At 44.4% G+C, this 25188-nt stretch overlaps 1 protein-coding gene across 5 annotated transcripts in view; it reads right to left on the bottom strand.

The window, feature by feature from the left end:
- TTC7B (tetratricopeptide repeat domain 7B) overlaps window positions 1-25188 on the bottom strand; it is a 249804-nt gene that overhangs the window by 126179 nt on the left and 98437 nt on the right. For 4 of the 5 annotated variants that reach the window (XM_035727914.1, XM_035727915.1, XM_035727917.1 and 1 more), the window contains exons 6-8: window positions 16422-16500; window positions 10781-10953; window positions 2497-2560 (exon numbers count right to left, since the gene is read on the bottom strand). In XM_035727914.1, the coding sequence (XP_035583807.1) occupies window positions 2497-2560; window positions 10781-10953; window positions 16422-16500 (316 nt within the window). The remainder of the gene's footprint in view (window positions 1-2496; window positions 2561-10780; window positions 10954-16421; window positions 16501-25188) is intronic. The other variant, XM_035727916.1, reaches the window with a different exon arrangement.

Raw genomic sequence — 25188 nt, 5'->3', positions numbered from 1 at the left:
CCATATTAGGACCAACGCCTGGAAGAGAACAAAACAAAACAAAATACTACTTGAGAGATTTTCAAGTTATGCCAAGTACATTTTTTTTTAATTTTTAGAGAAAGTCTATTGATACCTTTTGATTCAAATCTCAAACAGACCCACAAATAATAAATATCCCAGAACACTGTCTCAGAGGTACTTGTGCAAATGTAGCTCTGATAACCCCTTTTTGTCCTGGGGAAAATTCATTTGATTTGAGGTGAGAAAGCAGTACAATGCCAAACCATATCTTACGGGTGGAGAGACTATGGAGAAGTTGATGTTTCTAAGTTAGAGTCAGAACCAATGAAGAATACAATTTTCCTAGACACCAAAAAAACACAGGAATTCTCATTTGGTTCTGAAATTGAGCACGTGGATTTCTGTCTAAAAACTGAAAAATCAAGAAGTCAAGGAACATGAAAAAAAGCTTCTAAAGGAACTTAATTTAGACTTCTACCTACATAATTATGGAACAATTTACAGGGAGACCATAATCGTTTTGGTTGGAAACCCAGACGCTCATATTTACTGATGATGTCATTGGGTTTCACCATCCTCTGAAGGGAGTTTCCAGAAATTAAACACCACAGAGCCAAATCTGATGGTCTCAAAGGAATCTCAATTTTGAGTATTATTAGTTTCTATCATTTCAATTAAGGAGGAGGAAAGGTGGAGACATCATTCCCAAGACATCTACACTTGGAGCAAGCATTTTGGAGATGTGGCTGTGTTTTCCAAATTCTAAACTGGAACACACACTCTGACAACAGAACACAATATTTTCGATCAGAATTGTCCAAGAAATCTAAAATGTGTGGCCGCCAGTCTTTCAGGACTTTCCCAGCATAACCAACCAAGTCTGCCCAAAGGAAACTCACTGCCAAGTTGCGAGGAGCCCAGCTCAGAATGAGGGAATGTGAGCTAGGGGGCCAACATGAGCCGGCCGCCCCCGCTGAAGAACCGATGACAAAGCATGGTGAGACCAGCTCATTTGAAAAACAGTTACTGAAAGCCACCAGGTGCCAGGCTGCTCACATATATGCCTTCCCTGGTCGTGCCAAGGCAGAGTAGAGAATGTAAATGATACCATTCTGAGTTACCAGCTGACAGTCAAGGAAAGATGAGTCAAGGGGGGCAACCTGTTTCCTTCAGAGGAAGTAAGGCCAATGACATCAAAGAGGCTCCAAATAAAAACATTGGTAACTCAAGCAGGCTTGCTCTTGTAAACATCTCTGGGCCATTTCACAGAACAAGAAAACCCAAAGCTTGAAATTAAGAGAAGAATGCTGGCCTCCCTGACCAATCCCAGCTTCTCCCGATCCCTCCTTTACTCAGCCCATTGGACATTCTTCTTGGGCTCCATTTCTAAATCCTCTTCAGCTGGGTGTATTTTATGCCTCCATTGAAACCACATGCTTGGGGAAGAAGGTAAATACCTCCTCTTGCTTCAGTCATGATTCCTTTTCCTCCTCCTTCAACCTCCTGCCTGCCGGGTGAGGTGGCAGAGATGGGAGGAGGCAGTCTGATCTAGAAAGAGCAACAGACCACTGCAAGCTGCATGAATTTTGCCTGCTCTGGTCCTCAGGTTCCTCATCCACAGAATGAGTGAATGGGTATGAGGACATCGAGGTCCTTCCCAGTTCCAGGAGCCTTGCCATCCTGTTCAGGTGCTCAACACACACCACTTACGTGCCAAGGTACTAACTACTGTGACACAGATTGCCTCCCACAGTTTCAAGCCCAGGCAGTCATGCCTAGCACTATGCAGAGCAGAAAGCCAATAAATGGTGAGGAATGAAATTCTAGACGTAAATTTTGATAGCCTGGCCAGACATTAAGAAAACATTTCAAAGGAATCCGATGGCCTGGCAAAAACTCCCTCACAAGGTTAGAGCCAGGGAACAGGAGCGAGCTCTCACGGCCCGGGACTCCAGAATGTCTGGGGAGCAGGCGGGAGGCCTGTCCAGGAGGACAAGGCCACTTCATCAGGCTCCTGCTACAAAAACCAGAGGTTTGTATCCACCACCAGTGGTTTATCCCAACTCTCCCTATCCCCCCCAGGCAAGTTGAGTGGCTTGGAAAGGTTACCCTCAGGGGGATTCCTTCCCTTCTGAGGGTTCCTCTGGTGGTCCTTTTAGCTACGGTTTACCTTTCCACAGTTGTGTTAGTGTTCCCATAGCCAGTGGGCAAATGAATGAACTCAGATGCCTGTTTACTGCTTGCCTAAGAGAGGCTCCATGCTCCAGGCTGAGATTAACCTATAAGGGACATTTCTAACTAGTCCGAGAATTAAGAAACATCCCTCTTCTTAAACCCCTGTTGTTTTTTTCCCCTCACCCAGGTAGCCCCTCTAGAGAGTATTCTCTTCCCAAGAAAAATAGCCACTGTACTGACTGAGTCACCATTATCAAAAACAGGACCATAGGAACGGGGGGCGGGGGGCAGAGAAATGTGAAAGCACATTCTACTTACCATCGATTCACTAATCAGCAGTAACAACAGGGCTTCTTCAGTATTTTCTTGAGGACAAAAAATGCTGTGTAAAGAAAATCAAATGTTATATATGGCAATTTCAAAATCATACGAAATACATGACGAACAGTACTGAATATTAAAAGCTTCTAGATTTTTATGTAGAACTCGCAAAAAATACTGTATCATCTGATGCTTGAATTAATTTGCTTATTTCTATGGTAATCTATGGAATTTATACATTTTAACTGTGCATAAAAACCACAGTAAAAGTCCAAATAACATATATGCCTATTATAGAGGCAGAAATTGAGATTGCTACAAACTGACATGATCTCAATGATAAAGCTTTCTCCTGAGCCCATTCTGGGGGTATAGACTGTAGACATCTCACTAAGCAGTCCGCTTCTTACCTCTCACTAACTGCCACATCTTATATTGTCCTTTAGATGAAATAAGAGATTGGAAGCAATTTTAGAGTTTGAATCATTTCTAGAATACTGTAAGAATTTGGCAAGCTACCTTAATTAAACACACATGTTCTATTATGGGGTTGCATGCAAGAGCTAGCTCTCTTATTAATCTATTTTATGGAAGTTGGCCAAGCTCTAACATCTGGGATTAAAAGAAAGAGCTTTTACGCTCAATGTTACTCAAGATTAGAGAACAACAATAACAACAACAAAATCCAAACACATGACCCCAATCTCCATCCTTTATAGCCTTTTTTTGGGGGGTGCTTTGAGCAGTTTTAGAGACTTGCAGCATTTTTTTCTCTGTTCTAAAAGCTCTAGAATCCTTTGAGTAGAACTGAGAGTGTTATCACCAATTGAGCCAAACTCGATTCTTTTTCACGGAATAGAAGAAGGGTGCAATAAAAATGAACTTGGTTAAAAAAAAAAAACTCGATGTTTTGGAGATGTTAAAATAAAGACTAAATTTACATCTTCCCAGCGCTAACATCATTTAATTTAAGAGATGGGATGATCCCCCATCCCCAAAATGGCAAAAAAAGAAAAAATGTCTTCTACATCATTATAAATACTTGTTCTCTTTGAAGTGTTGGCAACTTTTATAGGGCATCAAAGGACCATGAAGAGCAAGACAGAAAAAGCACAGGGCCTAGTTCTCTTTCTAGACCTCTGACGTCCCTAGAGGTAAGGAGACCACCTGTGGAATGGTCCCCATTGTCCTCGCAGGGCTAAAATTTGATGAAAAGGCTAGTCTGTAAATGAAGAGCAAGATTCTGAGATTTGCAGAGAACTTCTTTAAACAAGTAGCTTGAGGGAGCGGAAGCTGGGTTTTTCAAAAGACAGAACTCTTCTTTCCCCTTCAATTCAGCAATAGAGCCTATAGGCTTTGCATGAAGAGCACTCCTGAGTGTGTGAGTGTGTGAGTGTGTGAGTGTGTGAGTGTGTGTGTGTGTGTGTGTGTGTGTGTGTGTGTGTCTGCCCAGCAATCATTTCCTGATATTCTGGCTGTGCTTACATACCACTGGGACCTTAACAATCAAGCAGTAACACTGACTATTTTTTTCACGACTAGCCAGTTCTGCATTGTCCAGACTAATTGAAAAGAAGAGAGAGCCCGTGCTAATTGTGACTTAACACCAGCCAATTCAGTCCATGGATAATCCCCAAATTCCATCTGAGCCATCCCGCCTGCTTAAATGTTAAGTTGTGTTATTTTTGCCAGAGCTGCTAACAAGTAGCACATTAACTGATTCTAATTCCACTTTCTCAACCCTTCCTTTTGAGGCAGGCGGGATGGGTACTCAGGAGCGTGGCAAACTCTCAGAGCTGGCAGGAAGAAGTGGGGGGTGAGAGGAGGAGGAAGGGCAGTTTTAAGAGACATGCTGAAAACTATACACCAGAACACCCCTTCCACTACATGTAGATTCTCTAGACCCATTTCTGGCCATTCCTCCCCTGTTCTCCGTCGAAGGAGAGGTGGAGCTCAGGGTAGATGGTTGAAATCACTGGGCTCTTTTTGACAATCTCCTCTGGGGGCCCAAGAGCCTCAGGGCAGATCCTGGGGGTGCCCAGGCCTCAGCCTTGTGGAGTGGAAAAACTGGGGCCCTAAACCCACAGGACGTTGACTGAAGGGCAGGGTGCGGAGTAAGAAGGGACAGAGAGAACACAGAGCTCATGGACAGTGAGGACACGCTGCTGGAGGACAGACTGGTGGCCAGCAGAGGAGGTGCGAGCACAGTCCTGCTGAGCAAAGATCGAAGGGCTACGTTCTAAACCCAGCCACCTTACTAACTCCTGGACTGACCTGCAAGCAAGTCGCTCATTTTCTTACTTTGGATGAATTTACCTATTCATTGTCTGACTCTACACAAAAGGAACAAGGGCAAGAATCTCCATTCATGAACAGTGATCAGGACCTTGCCCAGGCTGCCAGATCCCAGTCCTTCCTAAAAATTTTCTCAGATGGGTGAAAAATGTCACTGTATGTGGTAGAAGCCATCCTACAAAAGAAATTAATCCAATTTTATCCAACTGCAGTTCATCTTTCTGTCATCTCTAGCTATTACACAACCAATGACGAGCTAGATGTCTGGAAGTCAACGGCACCACCCAGGTGTCAATGCAGACTCTATTTGGGTGCAAGGAGTGCTCTGAACACCTCCATCCCACAAGAAAGTTATGTATAAATGACATTAACTCCAAGGCCCAGCAATGGTGCCTTTCTAGGTTTTTCTTTTTTTTTTGTTTTTTTAAGATTTATGTATTTATTTTTAGAAAGAGAGAATGAGCGGGGGGAGGGGCAGAGGGAAAGGAGGGAGAGAATTTCAAACAGACTCCCCACCAAGCAGGGAGTTCAACTCAGAGCGCAATCCCACGACCCATGAGATCACGACCAGAGCTGAAATCAAGAGTCAGACACTCAATCAACTGAGCCACCCAGGCGCCCTTGCCTGTCTAGTTTTAATATGCCTTGCCTGGTTGTGATAGCCCTAGAGAATTCCCAGAGAAATACAGCCTCCGAACCACAGCCCGTGGATAAGAGCTAAAGAGTCAAAGCCCACAACGGCTGCAGCTCTGCCCCATCCCCAAGTCGCACCGTTAAACATGCTGAGGCAGAAAGTACCTCGGTCTCAGGTTTATGTGGAAGGAGAAGCGTTCCAAGAAAGGAGAAGGACTTAAATTAATCATTAAGAGTACCTGTTGACTATGAGGGATCAGCTAGTCCCACCTGAGGATCACCAGGCACACAATTCCACACAGGCCGACTCCCCCTCGTGACAAGAAAGAAGGATCCTTCATTTGGATCAAGTCCACCGACCTATGCTCTGGAGTGGACTGGGTGAGTCGCACAAAGCATATGGCCTGGCCTGAAGGCTTCTGCATTCCTGGGGAGAGGACTGGCCCTCCACCATGACCGGAAGGAGGGCCGAGTTCGCTCGAGGTGAGCACAGGGCAGCACGCAGGGGGCACAGAGGGTTGTTCACAGGGCTTCAGTGCTGCCATCAGGTGTTTTTCCTGACCCTTCAACGCCCTCATCTTCACACTTTCAACAGTGTCCTCATCGTTACGCAAACCCGGTGCACTGGCTCAGGGAGGTTCCAACCTGTATTTAGAAGTCCACGATAGTCACTCTCTCCCGTGGGGCCTACAGAGGAGCTCGGCACGATGTCTGGCTCCCGGCTTTCAGCAAATGTTTTCATCATCCACTTTCTGGCACAAGAGTAGTTTTTAATCTTCTTTCTTACTTTGTGCTAACCATGAAGTCTAATATGCATTTAATGATCTAAGCCATCTCAAATATTTTTTTTACAAGGAGGAATACAATAGCAGAAAGATACACCTGATGTGTGTGCACTAAGGAACATGTGCAAGAACGTCATTGCAGCACATTCTAGAAGGAGGAGTCAGATAAACACGTAAACAAACAAAAAATCAATGTTTTAGGTGTTATGATGAAAAATAAATGAGCTCATGTGATAGAATATGCTCAGAAAGAAGGACAGTTAGATTAGGTGATTGGGGAATATCTTTCTGAGAAGATAACAGCCAAGCTATTTGGGCCAGGGCCTGAATGAGATGGAAGCAGCCCCAAATGAGAAACAACTCTAACATCCATCACGAGTAGAATGGATCAATATATTGGAGTATATATGGAATACTACATAATAATGGAAACAAACTCCGGTTGCATGCAGAAATAGGGATGAATCTCTCAAACGTGATATCAGACAGAAGTTACACAGAAGAGTTTTTAATATATTATTCCATTTATATAAATTTCAAAATGGCCTAAACTAATTATTGGGATAGAATTCAGGATGGTTACCCTTGGGTAGCGGGTAGTAATCAGGAGAGGGTACAAAGAGGGCCTCAAGGTTTCTGGCAACGTCTGTTTCTTGATAAGGGTGTAATTACATGGATGTGTTCACTTGGTAAAAATTCATTCAAAGTTTTATACTTTCGGTTTGTGTACTTCTCTCAATATGTGTTATGAGTCCGTAAAAAGCTTACTTAAAAAAATGAATAAGCAGGGGCGCCTGGGTGACACTGTCAGTTAAGCGTCTGACTCTTGGTTTCCATTCAGGTCATGATCTCAGGGTCTTGCAGTTGAGCCCTGCGTCGGGCTCTGCTCTCAGCAGGGAGTCTCTCTCCCTCTCCTGCCCCTCCCTCACACACTCTCTCTCTCAAACAAATAAATAAATAAATAAATAAATCTTTAATAAATAAATAAGCAAAGGTCAAAAAATTCCTCACAGAAACACCTAGAAGGAAGTAAAGAGGCCCATGACACGTGATCCCTCCCCTCTTTCCTATCTAGGATTGTTAACATTTGATTTCCTTTCAAAATTCAAGATGGGGAGAGAATGAGTATCCTGTTTCCACTTCAGGTCCAGGCCACAGTGACAAGGAGTGGAGTTTTCTGACAGACCTCACTTTTCTGTTATATTCCATTATGACCAGCTATTCTGAATGGTCCTTGTGATCTGCTGGAGCTGGAAGGCTCTGGGCCTTCTAAAGTCTGCTCTGTGCTCGTATTTCTCATAGGAAATTGAGAAGGGGTAAGCGTTTGGGACTACTGGCCAAGATGGGGTTGAATCATTATCTGTGGACTCCCTTTTTCACCTGCCAAAGAGCATAACTAAATTGGTGATAACATCCTTTTTGCCATGGAGTTGACTAATCAGATAGCCCTGGTGATCAGGGAGCCCCAAGACAAGTATAATCCCAACAGGCTTTCTTTCTCTCTTTACTAATAAACCAGAAGTATTATTGTGAATACACAAAACTAGAAAAGTTCAAAACTGATGGTGATAACTGAAGGAATAAGGATCAGTGTGGAAATTAATTAAATAGTGAATAAAGACACAATAAAAAAAATGAACAAGACCAAAGTTGGTTCTTGAAAAAAAATCAACGAAATTTGACAAAGGTTGGCTTAGCATCTGAAAATCAATTAATGTAATACTTTACAGCAACAGAATAATGGACAAAACGTACATGATTATCTCAATAGATGCAGAAAAAACACTTGACAAAATTAAACACCCGTTCAAGTTAAAAGGACTCCACAAACTAGTGTTAGAAAGGAACTTTCTCAACCTGATGAAAGATATTTATGAAAACCCACGGCTAATTTCACACTTAATGGTGAAAGACTGGATGCTTTTCCCCTCCTAACATCAGGTATAAGACACAGATGTCCACCACTCCTTGCCACTTCTATTCAACATTGTACTGGAGGTTCTAGCCAAAGCAATTAGGGAAGAAAATGAAATAAAAGCCATTTAAGTTAGAAAGGAAGAAGTAAGACTACCTCTATTTGCAGATGACATGATCTGGTATGTGGAAAATCCTAAGGAATCTAAAACACTATTTGAACAAATGAACAAGTTCAGCAAGATTGCAGTATACAAAATCAATACAGAAAATCAACTGTATTTCTCTATACCTGCAATGAACGAACCAAAAATGAAATTAAGAAAATAATTCCACTTATGATAGCATCCAAAAGAATAGCATGCACACACACAGTAAGTTTCATGAAATAAGTAAAAAACTTATACCCTGAAAACAACAAATCACTGTTGAAAGAAATTAAAGAAGACCTAAATAAATGAAAAGACATCCCATGTTCATGAATCAGAAGACTCAATATTGTTAAGATGGCAATACTCCTCCAAATTGATCAATGGATTCAATGCAATTCCTACCAAATCCTATCTGCCTTTTCTTTCCTTTCCTTTCCTTTCCTTCTTTCTTTTTTTTTTGCAGAAATGGACAAACTGATACTAAAATTCATATGAAAAAGGCAAGGGATTGGGGGATGGGGGTGACAGTTTAGGGGCACTAGGTTTATCTTCGGGGTAAGAAAAATGTTCTAAAGTTGATTATGGTGACACAAGCACAATTATGTGACTATATTAAAAGTCACTGAACTGTATTTTTTTTAAGTTTTTTTTATTTATTTAAGTGATCTCTACATCCCATGTGGGGCTCGAACTCACAACCCCAAGATCAAGAGGCACATGCTCTTTTGACTGAGCCAGCCAGGTGCCCCCTGAACTGTATACTTTAAATGAGTGAACTGTATAGTATGTGAATCACATCTCAATAAAACAGTTAAAAAAAAAAAAACAACTGATTGTATCTGTGTGCAATGAAATTGTGACTCAGCAACCAGTCCTGGTATGGAAATCTCCCTTTTACTAGTAATTGCATTTTCTAGATGTTCATGTTGCCTCCATAATTCTCCTTGGGCAGCTGGGGAAGTTGATGTCAGGAGAGTGACAAAGTCTGAGTGGTTCACAAAATAAAGGAGAAATGGCCAGCATTATGAGCTTTTCTGCCTTCAATGGGTGAGGCCACGTTGGAATAACACCCAAAGAAACACAGAGCTCTACCCATGTTTCCAGCTTGATTAGGGGAGGGAGCAGGAGCTGAGTTTCTCAATATACCTGGCACCTTATATACCTGTCTATTAAGCAGCATAGAAAGCAGGAAAAAAAAAAAATCTCAGGCCTATTTTTAGTATATAAATTTCACTTTCAAAATGAACCCCAAACCTGCTTCTAAATTGTCCATAATAAGGGGTCACCATTTTTAAAGTGAGAGTTTGAGAATTGCTAGAACAGATGTTCTGTGAATCCAGATAAGGACTAAGGAGTAAGCACAGGCTGTGAATTCAGCAAACTCATGGTTCAACAAGGCCATAAAAAAGGGGGATTAAATTAAAAGGGGGATTAAATGAAAACTAAAATAAACCTAGGGAAAAAGCTAAGAATATGCTTACTTGTCTGAATCCATATAAGAAATGCAGTCTGAAGAAGAGGAGGATGAGGGACAGAAATGCCAGGGTCAACGTAAAGGGATTAAGAGGAGGCTGCCTGCTGGAGAAATGCTGTCCCCTTTGAAAAGGCGACAATCATTTCCAGAAGTGACACACGCAATAAGCATCTAGTCACCCTCCCCTCCCCCTCGCTTTGGGGGCCTCAGAAGCAGCTGCCTGCAGTCTCTCCGCCATTTTTCCAACTTGATCACCAATGAGGAAGGTTTCCATATTGATTCATACGTGCCCCCTTCCCCTCATGGAGAGATTCTGAAGAGCCATCATGCCTCATCCTTGCGGGAACCAGCAAAAATGGGAGAGTGAGACTCTCAGGGGAGGAATCAAGAGTGAGTCAACAATCTCCTGTCTCCTGGCCCCTCATGGTCTCTGCCTATCACCCCCCACCCCCCACTCCCCAACCTGGGGAAGGCCCACGCCAAGGCTGTAAAGGTTCCCTAGCCCACCTTCCTCCAAGGTGGCCAAGTCCCAGATTTAAAACTTAAAAAAGTTAAGAAGTTCTAAAGAGACATCGCCTTCCAGTCACTTAAAAATTATTTAATTCTCCTTCTTCTTGTAGCTAATTCCATTTAAAACAAATCTGCAAATAAAAGGATCAAGGAATTGCTGAAGAAAAGAAAAAAGGCTAATTCTGGCTTACAAACAGCTTTGTCACTGATTGTTGGATAATGCTGGGGTTCTTACAATAAATAGAGAGAATCCCAAAGACCAACAGTGATGGCCAAGAATAGTAGCCAAGCACTGAGAGGAGAGAATTTTCCTACTTAAAATGTGCCCACTGGTGCACAGATATTCACTGAAGTTACTAAAAGTAATGCTGTATCTCCATTAAATTGGCCAATGAGACTTGTCTGTCTGGTTCTCTTTTAGGGGAAGAATCTGCCCCTGAACTTCTACTCATCCTTGAGTTTTTCCGAAGTCTTCCTCCCATCCCCTAACCTACAAATGAGGACAACAATGGCCGTACTTCTCTCCTGAGTAGACGCGGGCTTTCCGAGTGAGGATGTAGGTTTTTGTGTTTGCTCCTTTCCGGAGAGGATCGTCCAGAGGTGACTGGCAGGGTGGGTCCTCCAGAGGGTTCCAGTAGCTCTGTTCACACATACCCCGCAACAAAATCTCCGCCAATTGCCGGGCTATCGTCTGGGAACACAAAGGAGCAAAGACACGGACGTGAGTCTATTCTGTATCATTCATTCACTCATTCGCCCATTCAATGTTTTCCAGGCATCACTTCGTGCTAGGCACTATACCAAGACTCATGATTAAACATTTTTACTTCTCCGATGAACATTCTATCAGTTGATGACAAAAAAAGAAAAGGAAAGAAAATACACTAAAGTATTTGAACCATTTTAAAAAATAAGTCTGTGCCCTTTGAGCCACCCTGCCTCCAACACTCTGAAACGACTGAAACTTTTAGTTCAGCTCTTTCCCAAAAGCTCTTATCATAGGTGAACTGCACATATTTTCATCACCTCCCAAAAGATCCCTGCTAAAACCCAAACTTGGCAAAAAGCTGGTGCTCAGGGCGCCTGGGTGGCTCAGTTGTTAAGCGTCTGCCTTCGGCTCAGGTCATGATCCTGGGGTCCTGGGATGGAGCCCCGCGTCGGGCTCCCAGCTCGGTGGGAGGCCAGCTTCTCCCTCTCCCACTCCCCCTGCTTGTGTTCCCTCTCTCGCTGCGTCTCTCTCTGTCAAATGGATAAATAAAATCTTTAGAAAAAAAAAAAAAGCTGGCGCTCAACCTAGATGACATTATTCCTGAAAATAAATAAATAAATAAATAAATAAGCTCTTCATTCTGATAAGATGGCATCCAGAGTAGATTTCTGGAATGCCTTCCCTCTTTGAAGTGCCAAGGGCCAGTCCCACGGTGGCCCCATCCTGGGACTCAGCACCTGAGCACCCTGTTCTCAGTGCACCCTGGGCCTTCCAGCCCAAAGGTTACTGCTGGCCTGCGCAAAAGAGAAAGCAAGGTGGTGAGGGTGGCTACTGATCAAGAAAGACCTCTTTTCAAAGCTGGATAGGTATCTCTTTTCTCACTGAGAAAACCCAGACATATCTGGATCTTGTCATCCTAAGTTAGACACAGATTACTATGCTTTTCAAACCCTCTGTACTAGAACAGTAGTTGAATGGGAGGGTCTGATGAATGGGAGGAGGGGGCCTATGGCATCTACTAAGAGACATTTTGTTAGCTGATGCATATCCGTTCACTTACCTCATAATCTTCCAGTGATAAAGAAGAAAAGTAAAAACAAACAAACAAACAAAAAACCCCACAAAATGTCCCTAAGAACAGAAGCAAGTGCACTTCAGGGTGGCCCATGCTACCCCACGATCAGCCAAAGATGGCAAAATAAAACTTCAACCATCAGGTTTTTCCACAAGGTTTTCACATTCTTTGGAAACATGCAGGCAAAGAATGCTGATCTTCTCTAAGAGTGAGACTTTTTAAATAAATATGTTCCAGAAGAGAACTTTGCTAGATTTTCATCCACGTGAAATCTCCTAAAACACCACAAGGAAACTTAAATGCAACCAAATCACTGGCTTAGTGGCTTCTGATAACCACTGGGTAAAGGCAAATTTTCTTGATTATTCCCAAGTAAGACCCACTGGCTTTAATGTCTATAAAAATGTGAAATTAAATGCACTCCTATCATTCCCAACTGAGCCATCTGTAAAGATCCTCATAAGAACACAATTTTCAGGACCTAAACAGTTCCTGCACTGTCTTCTTAAACCTTCCATTATAGTTTCATTTCGATCTCCCTGCAGTCATATAAGCTAATGTCTTCTGCTGGAACCATCAACTGGCAAAATAACCTCCACTCACTAGAGCAGAGAAAAAAAAATGTCAAAGGAAAAAAAATGAACAAGGAGCTTCATTTTCTGGATATACCTGCCATGGAGGGATGCTAAAGTTGTAAAAATCTCTGCCCTCCACAGTTTGCTTGTCCACTATGAGACAGCTCATGCTAGATATCACTTTACCTCTGGGTATTAACCTTCCAGAGAGACTTTTAAAATGAGGTTTTGATGTGATTGCATATTTTAAACGTGTCACTCCACCACTGCACTAACCAATTAGGAAGGATGTCTGGCTGTGTGTATTGACAGCTCAAATGAAGTTCAGAACAGGAGATAAATACGAGAAATGACCAGCACAATCACCAATATTGATCAGACATTTTACTTTTTATACTCGGGTTTTATATGCTTGCCATTGAAATGCTTACAAATTGTTGGTAACTATCAAATAAAGTCAGAAGGAAAGGAAGGGAGGAAAGGAGGCAGAAAGAAGTCAAACTTTAATGTATAAACTTGGTCATTAAGTCCGTTTTGTATGTATTTTTTTAATTGTGGTAAAATGTACCTAACCTAAAATTCACCATTTTAACCATTTTAATGTATAACCCAATGGCACTTAGTACATTCACAGTGTTGTGCAACCATCACCTCTATCTGGTTCCAGAATATCATTCCAAGAGGAAGCCCTGTCCCCCTCTAGTGGTCACTTTCCATTCCCTCCTTCCAAAGACCCCGGGAACAACTAATCTGCTTTCTGTCTCTGCAGATTGGCCCATTGGGGACATTTCCTATCAACGGAATCCTATACTATGGGGCCTTTTTGTGTCTGGCTTTTTCACTCAGCATCATGAGTTCAAGGTTGACCCATGAGGTAGCCTGGATCAGTGCTTCATTCCTTTTTGTGGCTGAATAATACTCTCATGGGTGGACATACCACGTTTTGTTTATCTAGACATCAACTGATAGAGAAATTTGGATTGTTTCCATCTTTGGCTAGCATAAATAGTGCTGCTATGAACATTCACGTACAAATGTTTGTTTGAACACCTGCTTTCAGTTCGTCGACGTATTTATCTAAGAGTGCGGTTGCTGTAAATGGACGTGTAAATCCTTCTCAGCTATGGTCTCAGCCCAGACAGAGTTTACAAAGCAACTTTTCCGTCTCATAAGAGCGTCATAAATTTGCAAGGATCAACTAATCTTTAAGGAATCATATAGTTGTGAGCAGCATTAACTGGACAAGCTTTCTGAGGGCTAGTGTAGACCAAGATACCAGTGAATAAGACCCATGAAGTGCTTCCCCACTAGGGAAGGCAAAGAATCTGTCACGGAAACGAGAAAATAAGATTCTTGGGTCCTGCCCCAAACCTACTCAGTTGGCATTTCTGAGGTCAGGAATAGGGATGTGCATTTGTTCAGAGTTCCTCAGATAATTCTGATGCACACCTTTGGTTAAGCACTCAAGGAACTGCAAGCAGTTCAACCAAGGTCACCTGAGACTCATCAACCAAGACCAAAGGTCTACTTACTTGCACCACAAATCCAACAGAGAGAGGAAGTGACCTCCCTCATGTCAACACTAACCAGTTAACAGCTGAAAATGTCCAGGGGCAGCTCCAGTCTACCCAGACTTCTTTGGAAGCCTCCTCACAATACGTCTCAGAAAAAAGAAAATAATAACCAAAGAAACCTCTCTTGCTTCCTGACATGTCTTTATTCAGAATCCCACCTCACAGGATTTTTAGAAGTTAAAAGTACATTGATCTGAATATCAGAAACCTTAGGCAATAATGGAAGATATTCTCTAATTCTGTGAAGAATAATGTTGAAGTAAGCAGCAGGCAGATGCCCACAGAATATTCAATGCACTCACACCTTCTAATGGGAGAAAAACATCAACAATATGACCAAATGCTCCATATTTAAGCAATTTAGGAAGATTGGCTTTTAAATCAGCTTTTAAAACAATTATAAGAACACTTGCCAATATCATCAGTTACTTTAATTGTGCTTCTAAATCTTAAAAGAAGCTATTCATGCTGACCAGGCAAGAAGTTTTATGAAATCTTGGGAGAAGGTCAATTTGAGAGAAAAGACACTTGGCAACAATTTTTATCCATATTTTTTCAGAGTTTTTTTTCCTTAAAGAACTCTACAAATCAAAATGTCTGGTTTGAACTTCTTAAGGCACCCCAAATCACATCAATATATAAATAAATACCAAAGACCAAGTAAGGTCTTGGTTGCAGGTGTGGAGTACAAAGTTGCTCCTCTTGTCTCCCCCCCCCCCCCCCCCCCCGGCTAATTCTAGGAAAACGTATTGCTTCGTCATCTGGCCCACGAGTTGGATATCTGCATCCTAAAACCCTAGAGACACCAAAATGAAGATACAGCCTCACTTCTCAGGACAGGAGTCACGGAGCCTGGCCCAGCTGAAAACTCTCCCACAGCACTGAAAGGGGTCATGACGAAGGGAGGACAACGCCATTGGTAACAAGACAAAGAAGGTGGTATCTTACGTGGGGTTGTTATGTCCGTTGTGACATGCGGTGTTTGCTTCGACTCTGGTGAGCACCAGGCCTTCACCCAGACAGGCCTTGGCTATGGCTCTGTAGAGCAAGCTATGGAGGTATCAGCGATCACCTCCCCAGCCAGGAAAGTTCAAGGGTTAACAAGGAAGAGAGAGAACTTACGCCAACAACACAGCCAAACTGCTGATGAACCAGGTTATCTAACTAGCTTTTCTATTTCTCCTCTAAGTTTTAGCATCAATATAATCAGTCAAACAACGAGGTGCTCTTCAGGATCCAATCTGATTTCCTCTGGCTGGGTTTTGTTGTGAAATCATTAGCGTACAGCCAACCCCTTCACCACACTAGCGTCTGGGAGGGCTTACATTCTGCCTGCCTTACAGGATGCATTTCTTCTGTTTCAAGAGGTAGCACGACCAATAAGTATATAAAAGGATGCTCAACATCATTAGCCAGCAGGGAAATGTAAGTTACAACCACAATGAGACAGCACTTCATACATACTAGGAAGGCGAGGACTAAAAAGACAGACAATAACAAATGTTGTCAAGAATATGAAGAAATTGGAGACCTCGTAACTGCTGGTGGGCCTACAAAATGGTGCAGCTGCTTTGGAAAATCGTCTGGCAATTCCTCCAAATGTTAAACGTACAGCCTGTTCACCTAAAACTTGTCCACATGTCCACCTAAAAACTTGCGTAAGAATGTCCATAGCAGCATTATTCATAATAGCCAACACGTGGCAACAATCCAAATGTCCATCAACTGATGAATAGATACATAAAATGTGTTATATCCATGCAGTGGAATAGTATTTGGTCACAAAAAATGAGCGAAGTGCCGATCCATGCTCCAACATGGGTGAACCTTGAAAATACCATGCTAAGTAAAGCAGGTCGGTCACAAAAAGACTCCCTAGTATATAATTCCATTTACATGAAATGTCCAAGATAGGCAAATCCATGAAAGCAAAACATAAATGAGCGGTCGCCAGAGGCTGGGGGAAAAGGAGAGAATGCGGATTGACTACGGATAGGTATGGGGTTTCCTTTTGGGGATGAGAATGTTCCGAAATTAAATATTAGTGATGGCTGAACAATGTGGTGAGTACACTAAAAACTACTGACTTGAAATGGATGAGCTGTGTGGTGTGGAAATTATATTTCAACAAAGCGTGTATACACACACACATATATGATGGGGGGGGTGGCGAGATAACACCTCAAGTGCCCTTCTGGTCTCAATCCAATTATCCATCACACTCACCATTCGCAGGTTTTGCGTTGTTCTTGTTTCTACGGCTCTGAGGATCTCTCTAAATCTCCCAACTCCTCTCGTCAAGTTCCTGTGTGCACACAGAATTTGACAGGGTTTCCATCTGGCGTGCATTAATATTAAATATTTTATACACATATTTCGATGCATTTTGTCTACATAAAAGCTGTTGGTTAGACTTTAAGCAAACAATTATTCTGCACATGCCTGTCCATCTCTGCTCAACTCTGAAAAATTTGGCCTGGGACTGCTGGTCTTTTGTGCTTCCACAATCAAATTTTTTTCAAGGGGGAAAAAAAATCTGAAAATCAGTTCTGAAGCCAAAAGAAGAGGAGGAGGAGGAGGAGGAGGAAGAATAAGAAGAGGAAGAAGAAGAAGAAGAAAAAAGAAAGAAAAAAAGAAGGAAGGAAGGAAGGGAAGGTAGATAGGTAGGTAGGTAGATAGATAGATGTAAGGTATCTTGCAAGAGTCTACCTTCAACCTTACAATGGCTCCATAGTTTTCCTGCTCTACTGCGTGGTGCTGAAATCTGTTTTCACTTAAAAGGTGGGTGGCAAGAGGGTACGGGAATGCTCACAAGGCACTGAAAGCAGTGTGCTAAAGGCTTCCTGTAACTTGCCATTTTTATGGGCAGGACAAAGATAACAGGTATGAAAACTGAGGGGCTCCACCAAGCAATCGCTCTGCATCTCTGAGAACCTAAATCACTGCCCAAAAAAGCCACCAAGCCAACCCTCCCCCCCCCTACTCTCCACCGACAAGAAGAAGCAAGTGGTCAAAGGCCCCTTCTGTGAGCAAATGCATGAGGACTGGAACCCTGAGCCACCTGACTCGGATGGGAACGCATCTCCTCTCACTGCCCCACACCTCACACTGAGACATTTTTGGTGACACATTTCAGTAAAGGACAGACAATTCTTTTTTTTTTTTTTTTAATTTTTTTTTATAGATTTTATTTATTTATTTGAGAGAGAGAATGAGATAGAGAGAGAGCACGAGAGGGAAGAGGGTCAGAGGGAGAAGCAGACTCTCTGCCGAGCAGGGAGCCCGATGCGGGACTCGATCCCGGGACTCCAGGATCATGACCTGAGCCGAAGGCAGTCGCTTAACCAACTGAGCCACCCAGGCGCCCCAGACAATTCTTTAGTAACATCCTGGTCACTATATGCAGCCCCCATTTGTAGTCCTCCCTGAAAGCTGTGCTGGTCCCGTTCGGCTGGGAACACTTCCCAGTCAGTCCCTTTACATTGAGCGCTACCACCACCTACGACATAACTCGGTGATATTTATAACTTGCTCATTAGAACACATCTCATCTTTCCAAAAAACCACAGAGCGGGTCAGCCAGGGCAGACCTGTCAGCCGCCTCTGCGGGGCTGTGGCAGGAGCTCTAGGTATTTGACTGTCTTCTTGGATGACATTTTAAATCGTGCAAAGGTATTTAATCAAACTGAATGTGGGTTCTGTGTGCTACAAGCCCCCACAAGGGCTATTAATTTGTGTCTTCTACCGACACGACATCCCAGGACTCTCGTTCACAAGAACAGCCTAATAGTTTATTGGCGTTCAATACATCAATACTCCCATATCCCTCTCACCCACACATATCAGATGATTCTCGGTGGCACAAAAAGAGATGCTGGTGCTCAGGACTCCAAGCAGTGCTAAAGGAACTCTAACAGAGACGTGAATGAAAATTAGGTAATGGGCCCTAGGACACGCAATCTACTCTGCTTTCCCCTTCGTTTGTTTTTATGGGATCCATGTTCACAGGCAACAAGGTACATTTGCTTTGGACTGAAGCTCGGCTCTCCCAAGTAGCGGGGGAAAGGGAAGAGCTATAACTAATCAGGGATGGGCGCGGACACAGTGGTCTAATTCTGCTCCGCAATCACAGACTGTGCTCCTGCCATGTGTACAAGGAACAGCAGTCTGAGCTGTATGACATACGGGTGGGCCTGAGGGAACGTAACTGGAGACCCAGGTTCACAGGGCTGTTTTACCAGGGTGGCAATTAGCTCTGAAAAGGCAGCATCAAATCTAAATAGGATAAGCCAGGGTAGGCTACAAGATAGGCACTGGTCATTCGGACTGTCTCTCACGCCCTCCTGGCAGAATGAGATACTTATCCAGTTACAAAAGCACAGAATTTTCTAGCTATTCACAAGCCCATGCACTTTAGTCCGTTATGACATAGAAGTGAAATGCCTTGCTCAGGTTCACAAAGCCAGTGAGAGAGTGAGCTGGAAGCTTTCTACTAGATTCTATCATGTCAGCTCTAAAACTGTACTGTAGCTCTAGAAGAAAGAACAAACAACAAATACAAGAGCTCAGGTCTCGGGCTTGTATCACTTATATGCAAATTACTTCATATATACATAATACATATTTTACACGTTCCAGTGATCACGGCTAACGAGATGCTCCCAGGAAGTGGCTCAAAATTGGAAAGAAAATCCGTCGGCCCAGGTGAAGCAGTGTGGTGTCCAGGGCACTGCCTCGGCGGCCTTAGAAGAGAAAGGATAGCTGGAGAAATTCAACTCCCCTCCGAGGGCCGGCTGGCACTCCCGCGCGGGACCGAGGCCCCCTGCTGGAGGACTGGAGGAAGTGCCCGGGACTCAAGGGGGAGCCCTACAGGAGGAGGCGGGTCCGCCACTGGGGGCTTCGTCCCAAGGTAGGGACAGTGGCCTTGAAGCAAATGCTGTTTTTCTCAACCGCTTCCAGATTATTTCTGGAGAGAGCCTAGGATTCAGAATCAAATTCTTCCTCAAGCTCTGGGAGGTCCTGCTTGTAAACAAAGGATCCACGGTAACCCCCGAAGGCCTGACACCTTGCCAAGCAAACAAACGTGGCGCCCTCAGGAACAACCACAGATCAGTCCGACAGCAGGGAGAAGGGGCTGGAGGGGAAAGATTTTAAATATTAGAAGAGTGAGAAAGTTTCCCAAATGCAAAAACATCTCATTTTCAGCAACTCCTATACTATTCATACATTTTTTTGAGTCACATAATTTTGTTCAACCAATCATTTCCACCATTGCCAGGAGAGCAGAAAAGAAATTTTTTTAAGCTAGATGGATAATCATGATAGAAAGGAACAAAAAGGGGAAATTAACTTATAAGAATTACATTCTAAGTGCTATGAAAGACTCCAATTTGAGGGAAATAAAAGCCACATGATTGCTTTCATGTCTCTAAACTATTAGTTTATTCTTAAAATGTTGAGGTCGGTAAATATCCAGAATGAACTGCTGCTTAAAGACTCCACTCCAAAATGAAGACGAGGGAACCAGGGACTCTCCCTGGTTTTGAGGGTTTCCAAAGACCCTTCACATTAGGTCATTTATTCCATTTCAACATCCCTGACTGAGAGAGCGCAATGATGTCAGAATTCATTATGGCAAACTATTCTCAAAATGAGTGTTCCTGCCAGCCTATGAGCAGCAGGCACTTTGGCAAGCTGTCAGAACGTGGGGTTCACCTCCCGCATCTTGCTTGGCTAAGCTTCCTGAGCCGGGTGCGTGTCCCTCCGTGTGGAACGGTTCCCAATGGCTCAGCTATTATTAGGGAGAAAGGAAGGGCCTGCGTGTCCCCTGAGCACCAGCTGCTTGTCCCCTGCTTTCCCTTGCCAACATCCCAGTCCGTCCCCGACCCTGCAGAGGGGGCTCAGGCCAGTCCCCCCGCCTTGCTCATGTTCAAACCCAGGCTACCTACTGCTCTGTCTTGACAGGAGAGCCCGCCCACTTTTCACAGGGACACACTTGACTCCTGGTGACCTATTTGCACTTTTTCTTCCCTCCTTTTTCCATCGGGTTTCATCATCGTCCTTCCTCCTTCCAGGTCTCATCTGCTGGCTCTTAGGTCAGGGCAAAAGCATGACTTCCTGAGGACACCGAGGGAGGCAGACTCGCTAGCACTTGGCCTCCCTCTTGACACCGTAGTGCCTGCAGCAGCATTTTTGAAGGCCGGTCTCTGGAATTTGTAACTAAAGATCAATTACAGAACAAGTCAACACCATAGATCTCTCAGAGCCTAGAAATCGTGTGGCTTTTCTGGGGTCCCTTCTTAGCAACTAGCACTCCTGAAGCTCTTAAGCAGTAGGTCATTTCAAGTTACTAAGCACTATTGTATGTCAGGTTCCAGGCTCATCCCTGAGGACATGCTGGGGAGCAAGGGACACCATCTCACCTCAGGTTGCTGAGAGGGCTACACACCCCCGCCCCCCCCATAAGAACGTAGGCACCTTATGGACCAAGATCTGTGTTTTGCTCATCTACATACCCCAAGCCCCTCAAACAGGGCCTGGCATACAGCAAGTGCTCAATATATACTTGTTGAGTGTATTTCAGAACCACTGTGAGTCAAATAAACCAAGACCAACAAGGGGATACATTTTCTACCTGTTCCTTGTCCCCTTCTTTCTCACTGCACTGGACTGGGCAGCCCAGCAAAGAACTCTCTTAAACAGAACACATCACACATGTGCTCGGTGGTGTTGCAGCATGGGTCCCGCGGGAGCCGTTGACACCTGCCTGACCAAGTGACACAGCTGGGCATGCCTGGCCTGACAGCTTTGAGAGGGCTGCACAGATCATAAGGCTTTTGAAGACCTTTTTAAAAACCTTCCAGACATTTTGGGCGGCTTTCCTGCCCATGTGCCTTTATACATGCTCCTCCCTGTCTGAGGTGGTCTGGGAACTGTTAGTTACCCTTCCAGACCTGGGTCAAAGGCCACCCTTGGGAACGGTTTCCCAGCTTCCCTAGGAAAACACAGGTACTACTTCCTGGGTGTTCCCAACAAGCTCACACGTATTTTGAGCAACACACTGATTTTCATTTGTATTTATGTCTGTTGGCCCACCAAACTGTGATCACCTTGGAAGCAACGGCCCTCTTTGTCCCTACTGCTACACAGAGCTAACCAGGCACCCGGTGACACCTGGGAAGCTGGGTGCCCTCAAAAGAGAGAAAAGAGTGAGCGCCATCTTATATTCTGAAATCTCTTTCCCTATCTCCTTGCTGAAGAGTTTTCTCAACTACAAACGGGACACCTAAAGCAGACACTTCTTACTTCATGAGATCCACCCCAGTGGCATGCTAGCCACTGTCAACACAGCCCCAGAAAACCAGAAATAAACCACGCTGCTCTAGGTCACTTGTTCTTAGTTCTCGGGCTTGAGAATTGCTTCCTCTTCATTTACATAACCTGAGTAGCACCTATTTGGAAAAAGTCTGAAATCAAAACCAGATATCCAGATCTGGAAAGCGGGAGAAGAAAAAGACATCCTTCACAGTCCAAAAGGGTGCTTCTGGCCGGCTGTCAGGGAGCTGTTTTTCCCAGAATGGCCTCCAGCTTCTCCCTCTGTACGCACTCCTCACCTCGTATCCAGTGACGTGCATTTGTGAAGACAGATGGCCTGCTGGAGTCAGAGGCCAGGGATCAAACCCACAACCTTGGCCTCGTTAGCAAAAGACTCAGTGCGATCAACGGAGCAAGCCAGCTGTCGCCTAGATATGGTGATGGAGGGTGTGACAACCATCCACACTGGGAAGTGAACAAGCAGGCGAAGCTTCCAGAAGTCTCATTTCAAACCTAATGAGAGTTGTACTAGGCTTAACAACATTTTTTTTGACTACCTCAGCAACTGAGGCTTCCCCACGACAAAAGCAGAGCAGATGAGGCGTTTTGGTCAGCACGCCGAGCGTGTGCCATGTACCAGGCAGCGTCCTGGGCAGCAGACGTTCAAGTCCCACAAGGCACACAGAGCTGTGTCGGCATCGGGAAAGGGACATGCAGACAGGTCCTTCCAAAGTGGCGTGCTAGAGGCCCACAGATGCAAGCTGGACTCCAAAAATGAACCACCCTGCCTCCCTCAACAACCTGTTCCTTGACAGCCACCCAGACCCCAGCTCTCTGAGGAAACGGCACAGTATGGGGAGGCTTGCTTCCTCTCAAGTCCTTCCTCTCCAACCTTTGGGAACGGGTCAAAGGATATCAAGCCTCATTCCAACAACATATCCTGAGTGCCTACTGTGCAAAGGGGCCCAGGGGTGCAATCATGAGCCCTCCAACAAGCGTGCATCCTCAGGAGCTGCACTGTAACCACACTCAACTTCACCCCGGAAACTAAACAGTATCCAACACGAAGCTGGGCTCCTCGATCTGATAATACCTACATCAAACAACCCAGAACTTGTCTAACATGGAAGGCCTGGAAATCCATACACTTATCTATGTACTTACACTTGGAGAGACAAAACAGAACATGGACCCTGGAGCCAGATAGGATGGGCTCAAGTCCCAGCTTTACACTCACTAGTTGTTGACCTTGGGCGAGGGCCTGTGCCTCAGCTTCTTCATCTGTAAAATAGTGATAACAAATGCACCCCCCTTATAGATTGGTTCTAAGAATTAAATGAGTTAATGCATGCAGTAAGTGCTTTTAAGTGTTCACCAGTATTACTACTATTATCCTCAAAATTCTGCCATTGCTCTGAACCGTTTTGGAATTCTGGAATCTACCTTCCAGTCCATTTACAGAACATGAAGGTCTGTTTTATTGCTTTGGTGACATTTAATTTTGGAAGAAAAAAAAAGGTATTCCCCAGTTTGATTCATTCATTGACTTTGTTATTTACTGAAAGCCTGCCATGTCCTCAAAGACAAGACAGCAGCCAATGTCACGTGAGGTTAACAGAAGCTCCTTTTCTGGGGCTCTGTGGTTACTCTCCCAGGAAATGATGGTGACATCTTCTATGAGTGTGGGTGCCCACACGGAGGAGTGTAGAGTCTCCACTGAAGGCTAGAGGGGAGGGGCAGGGACAAATGCAAAGCTGAGAAGCTGAGGAACTGAGGGGGTTGAACTGAATCCTTCTTTCTCTATGTCTGTTAATACAGCCAACTTCCAGAGATTGTTCTGGAATCAATTGACAAGGGCCAAGCCAAACTCAAAAATGTTATTGGGTGTTTAGTGGCTCAAACTGGTGATTTGGGTGCTTGAGCTACTAAAGTTTTATGAGTGTGTAACACAAAGCTGACCAGAGAAAAGCTTAGCACTGACATAATTTACTTCCAATGAGGCAAGTGTTTGCTCTGGATCCTGCCCAAGCTGGAAGACATCCACATTTAGCATAAGGAGAACAGGAGTGGCCAGGGCTCCAAATGACCTGCTTCCTAAGAAGGGACACAATTGCACACAACACTGATGAGCACCAGGCCAACTTACTATTCATTTTATAAGTCAATATAAAGGTAGTAGACAGACAATCTAAGAGAGATAGAGATAGTCCGCTAACAATATGACTTCAAATGTTAATCAACACTAAGCATCAAAGTCACATAGATAAAAGGACTTTTGACCTCCTCTTCATCCCGTTGGTTACACGCTGGAGAGGGGTAAAGGGGGGAACGACATCCATCCCGTTGGCTGCACGCTGGAGAGGGGAAAAGGCGGGAACGACATCAAGGGGAGGACAGTCCTTCCAAATGCACCACAAGTACTTGAGCTAAACATGAAGTACAAGGATCAGAGTGCAATGTTCGCTTCCATTTCAATTAGCAGGAAACAGAACTGCATTTCCAAAATAACATCTGGGGACAATATTTCAAAAGCTATGACAAGTGAGAAAAAAATCCAAGGGAGTCAGTAAAAAAAAAAAAAAAAAAAAAAGACCTTTAAATGTATGGGGGTCACTGGTCCAAATGCCTGCAAAAGCCAAGCAGGCAGCAACATGGGGAGGGAGAGACCGTGCGGGGCCAGGGAGCGGCAGCAGCTCGGGGGGCGCGGTGCTCAGGCCCCAGGCCTGCCTAAGGTGTCCTGTCCGAAACCAGGCCAGATGCACTCAGTAGGGGGCTCGGCCATTAAATTGGCAAATAAAAACCCCCAATATTTTTCTTGGGGGAATAAAGTATTGCAGTATGGCTCGGCTTGGGGCAGCGTGGTGTCGTTTGGGATTCTCGTACATTCTCGTGAGTCATGGCAGATAATTTGCTTAGGTCTGGGAGAGGCTAATCAGTTGGGGACAGAAAAGAGAAAAGGGCAAAGGTTGAGAGTGATCATGAGAAGAGGAGGGCCGGAGAATGGAATGTGAGACATCTGGAAACACTGCCAGATGCTAGGCACGCCAGGGAGGAGCAAGACCTTGGGCAATCGGCTTCACCCTGCTGTGCTTGTTTCCTCATCTACGAAACGGGACTATCCCCACTCCCGATGCCTGGAAAGCTCCTGGCCCAGTGCTCAGAATCATGTCAACCCTCCCATTCCCCCACCCCTCCGCTGCCTCCCACCACCTGGCCCTCCCTTCCACATGGAAACATTCATGGGGCAAAAGCCAAAAGCAGCTGCTAGTACGTTTGTGTACCTCTGGTTCAGCAGAAAATACTGCCAAATTAGAACTGGTTTCTATTGTATACCATGTCAAAGCTGTCTTCTCAACCAATAAGTGTTTATTTAGCACCTTCTGGAGTTTTGTATGTGGAGAAACAAAGGCTCAGGAAATTAGGTTAACGTGCCCATGGCCATCATCCAGCCCACGGACAGAAGAGCTGGGATTTGAACTCAGGCTCCATCTGATTCCGGGGCCCGCAAAAGCTGAAAAGGACTCCTGTGGTGCAGGAGCCACAGACAAAGTGGAAACTGTGACTACTTCCCATGACACAAAAAACAGAGGCGGGAGAGATGCCAGAAAGGCTGGGAGCTAGCCAGGGCCAGATCAAGCGTCCACCTGGATGTGCTTGTTTCTAAAGAAGGGATGGGATT

Source organism: Zalophus californianus, chromosome 6, assembly GCF_009762305.2.
Source record: "Zalophus californianus isolate mZalCal1 chromosome 6, mZalCal1.pri.v2, whole genome shotgun sequence".
In the NCBI taxonomy this organism is placed as follows: Eukaryota; Metazoa; Chordata; class Mammalia; order Carnivora; family Otariidae; genus Zalophus; species Zalophus californianus.
This window is presented reverse-complemented; position numbering and strand designations above follow the sequence as displayed.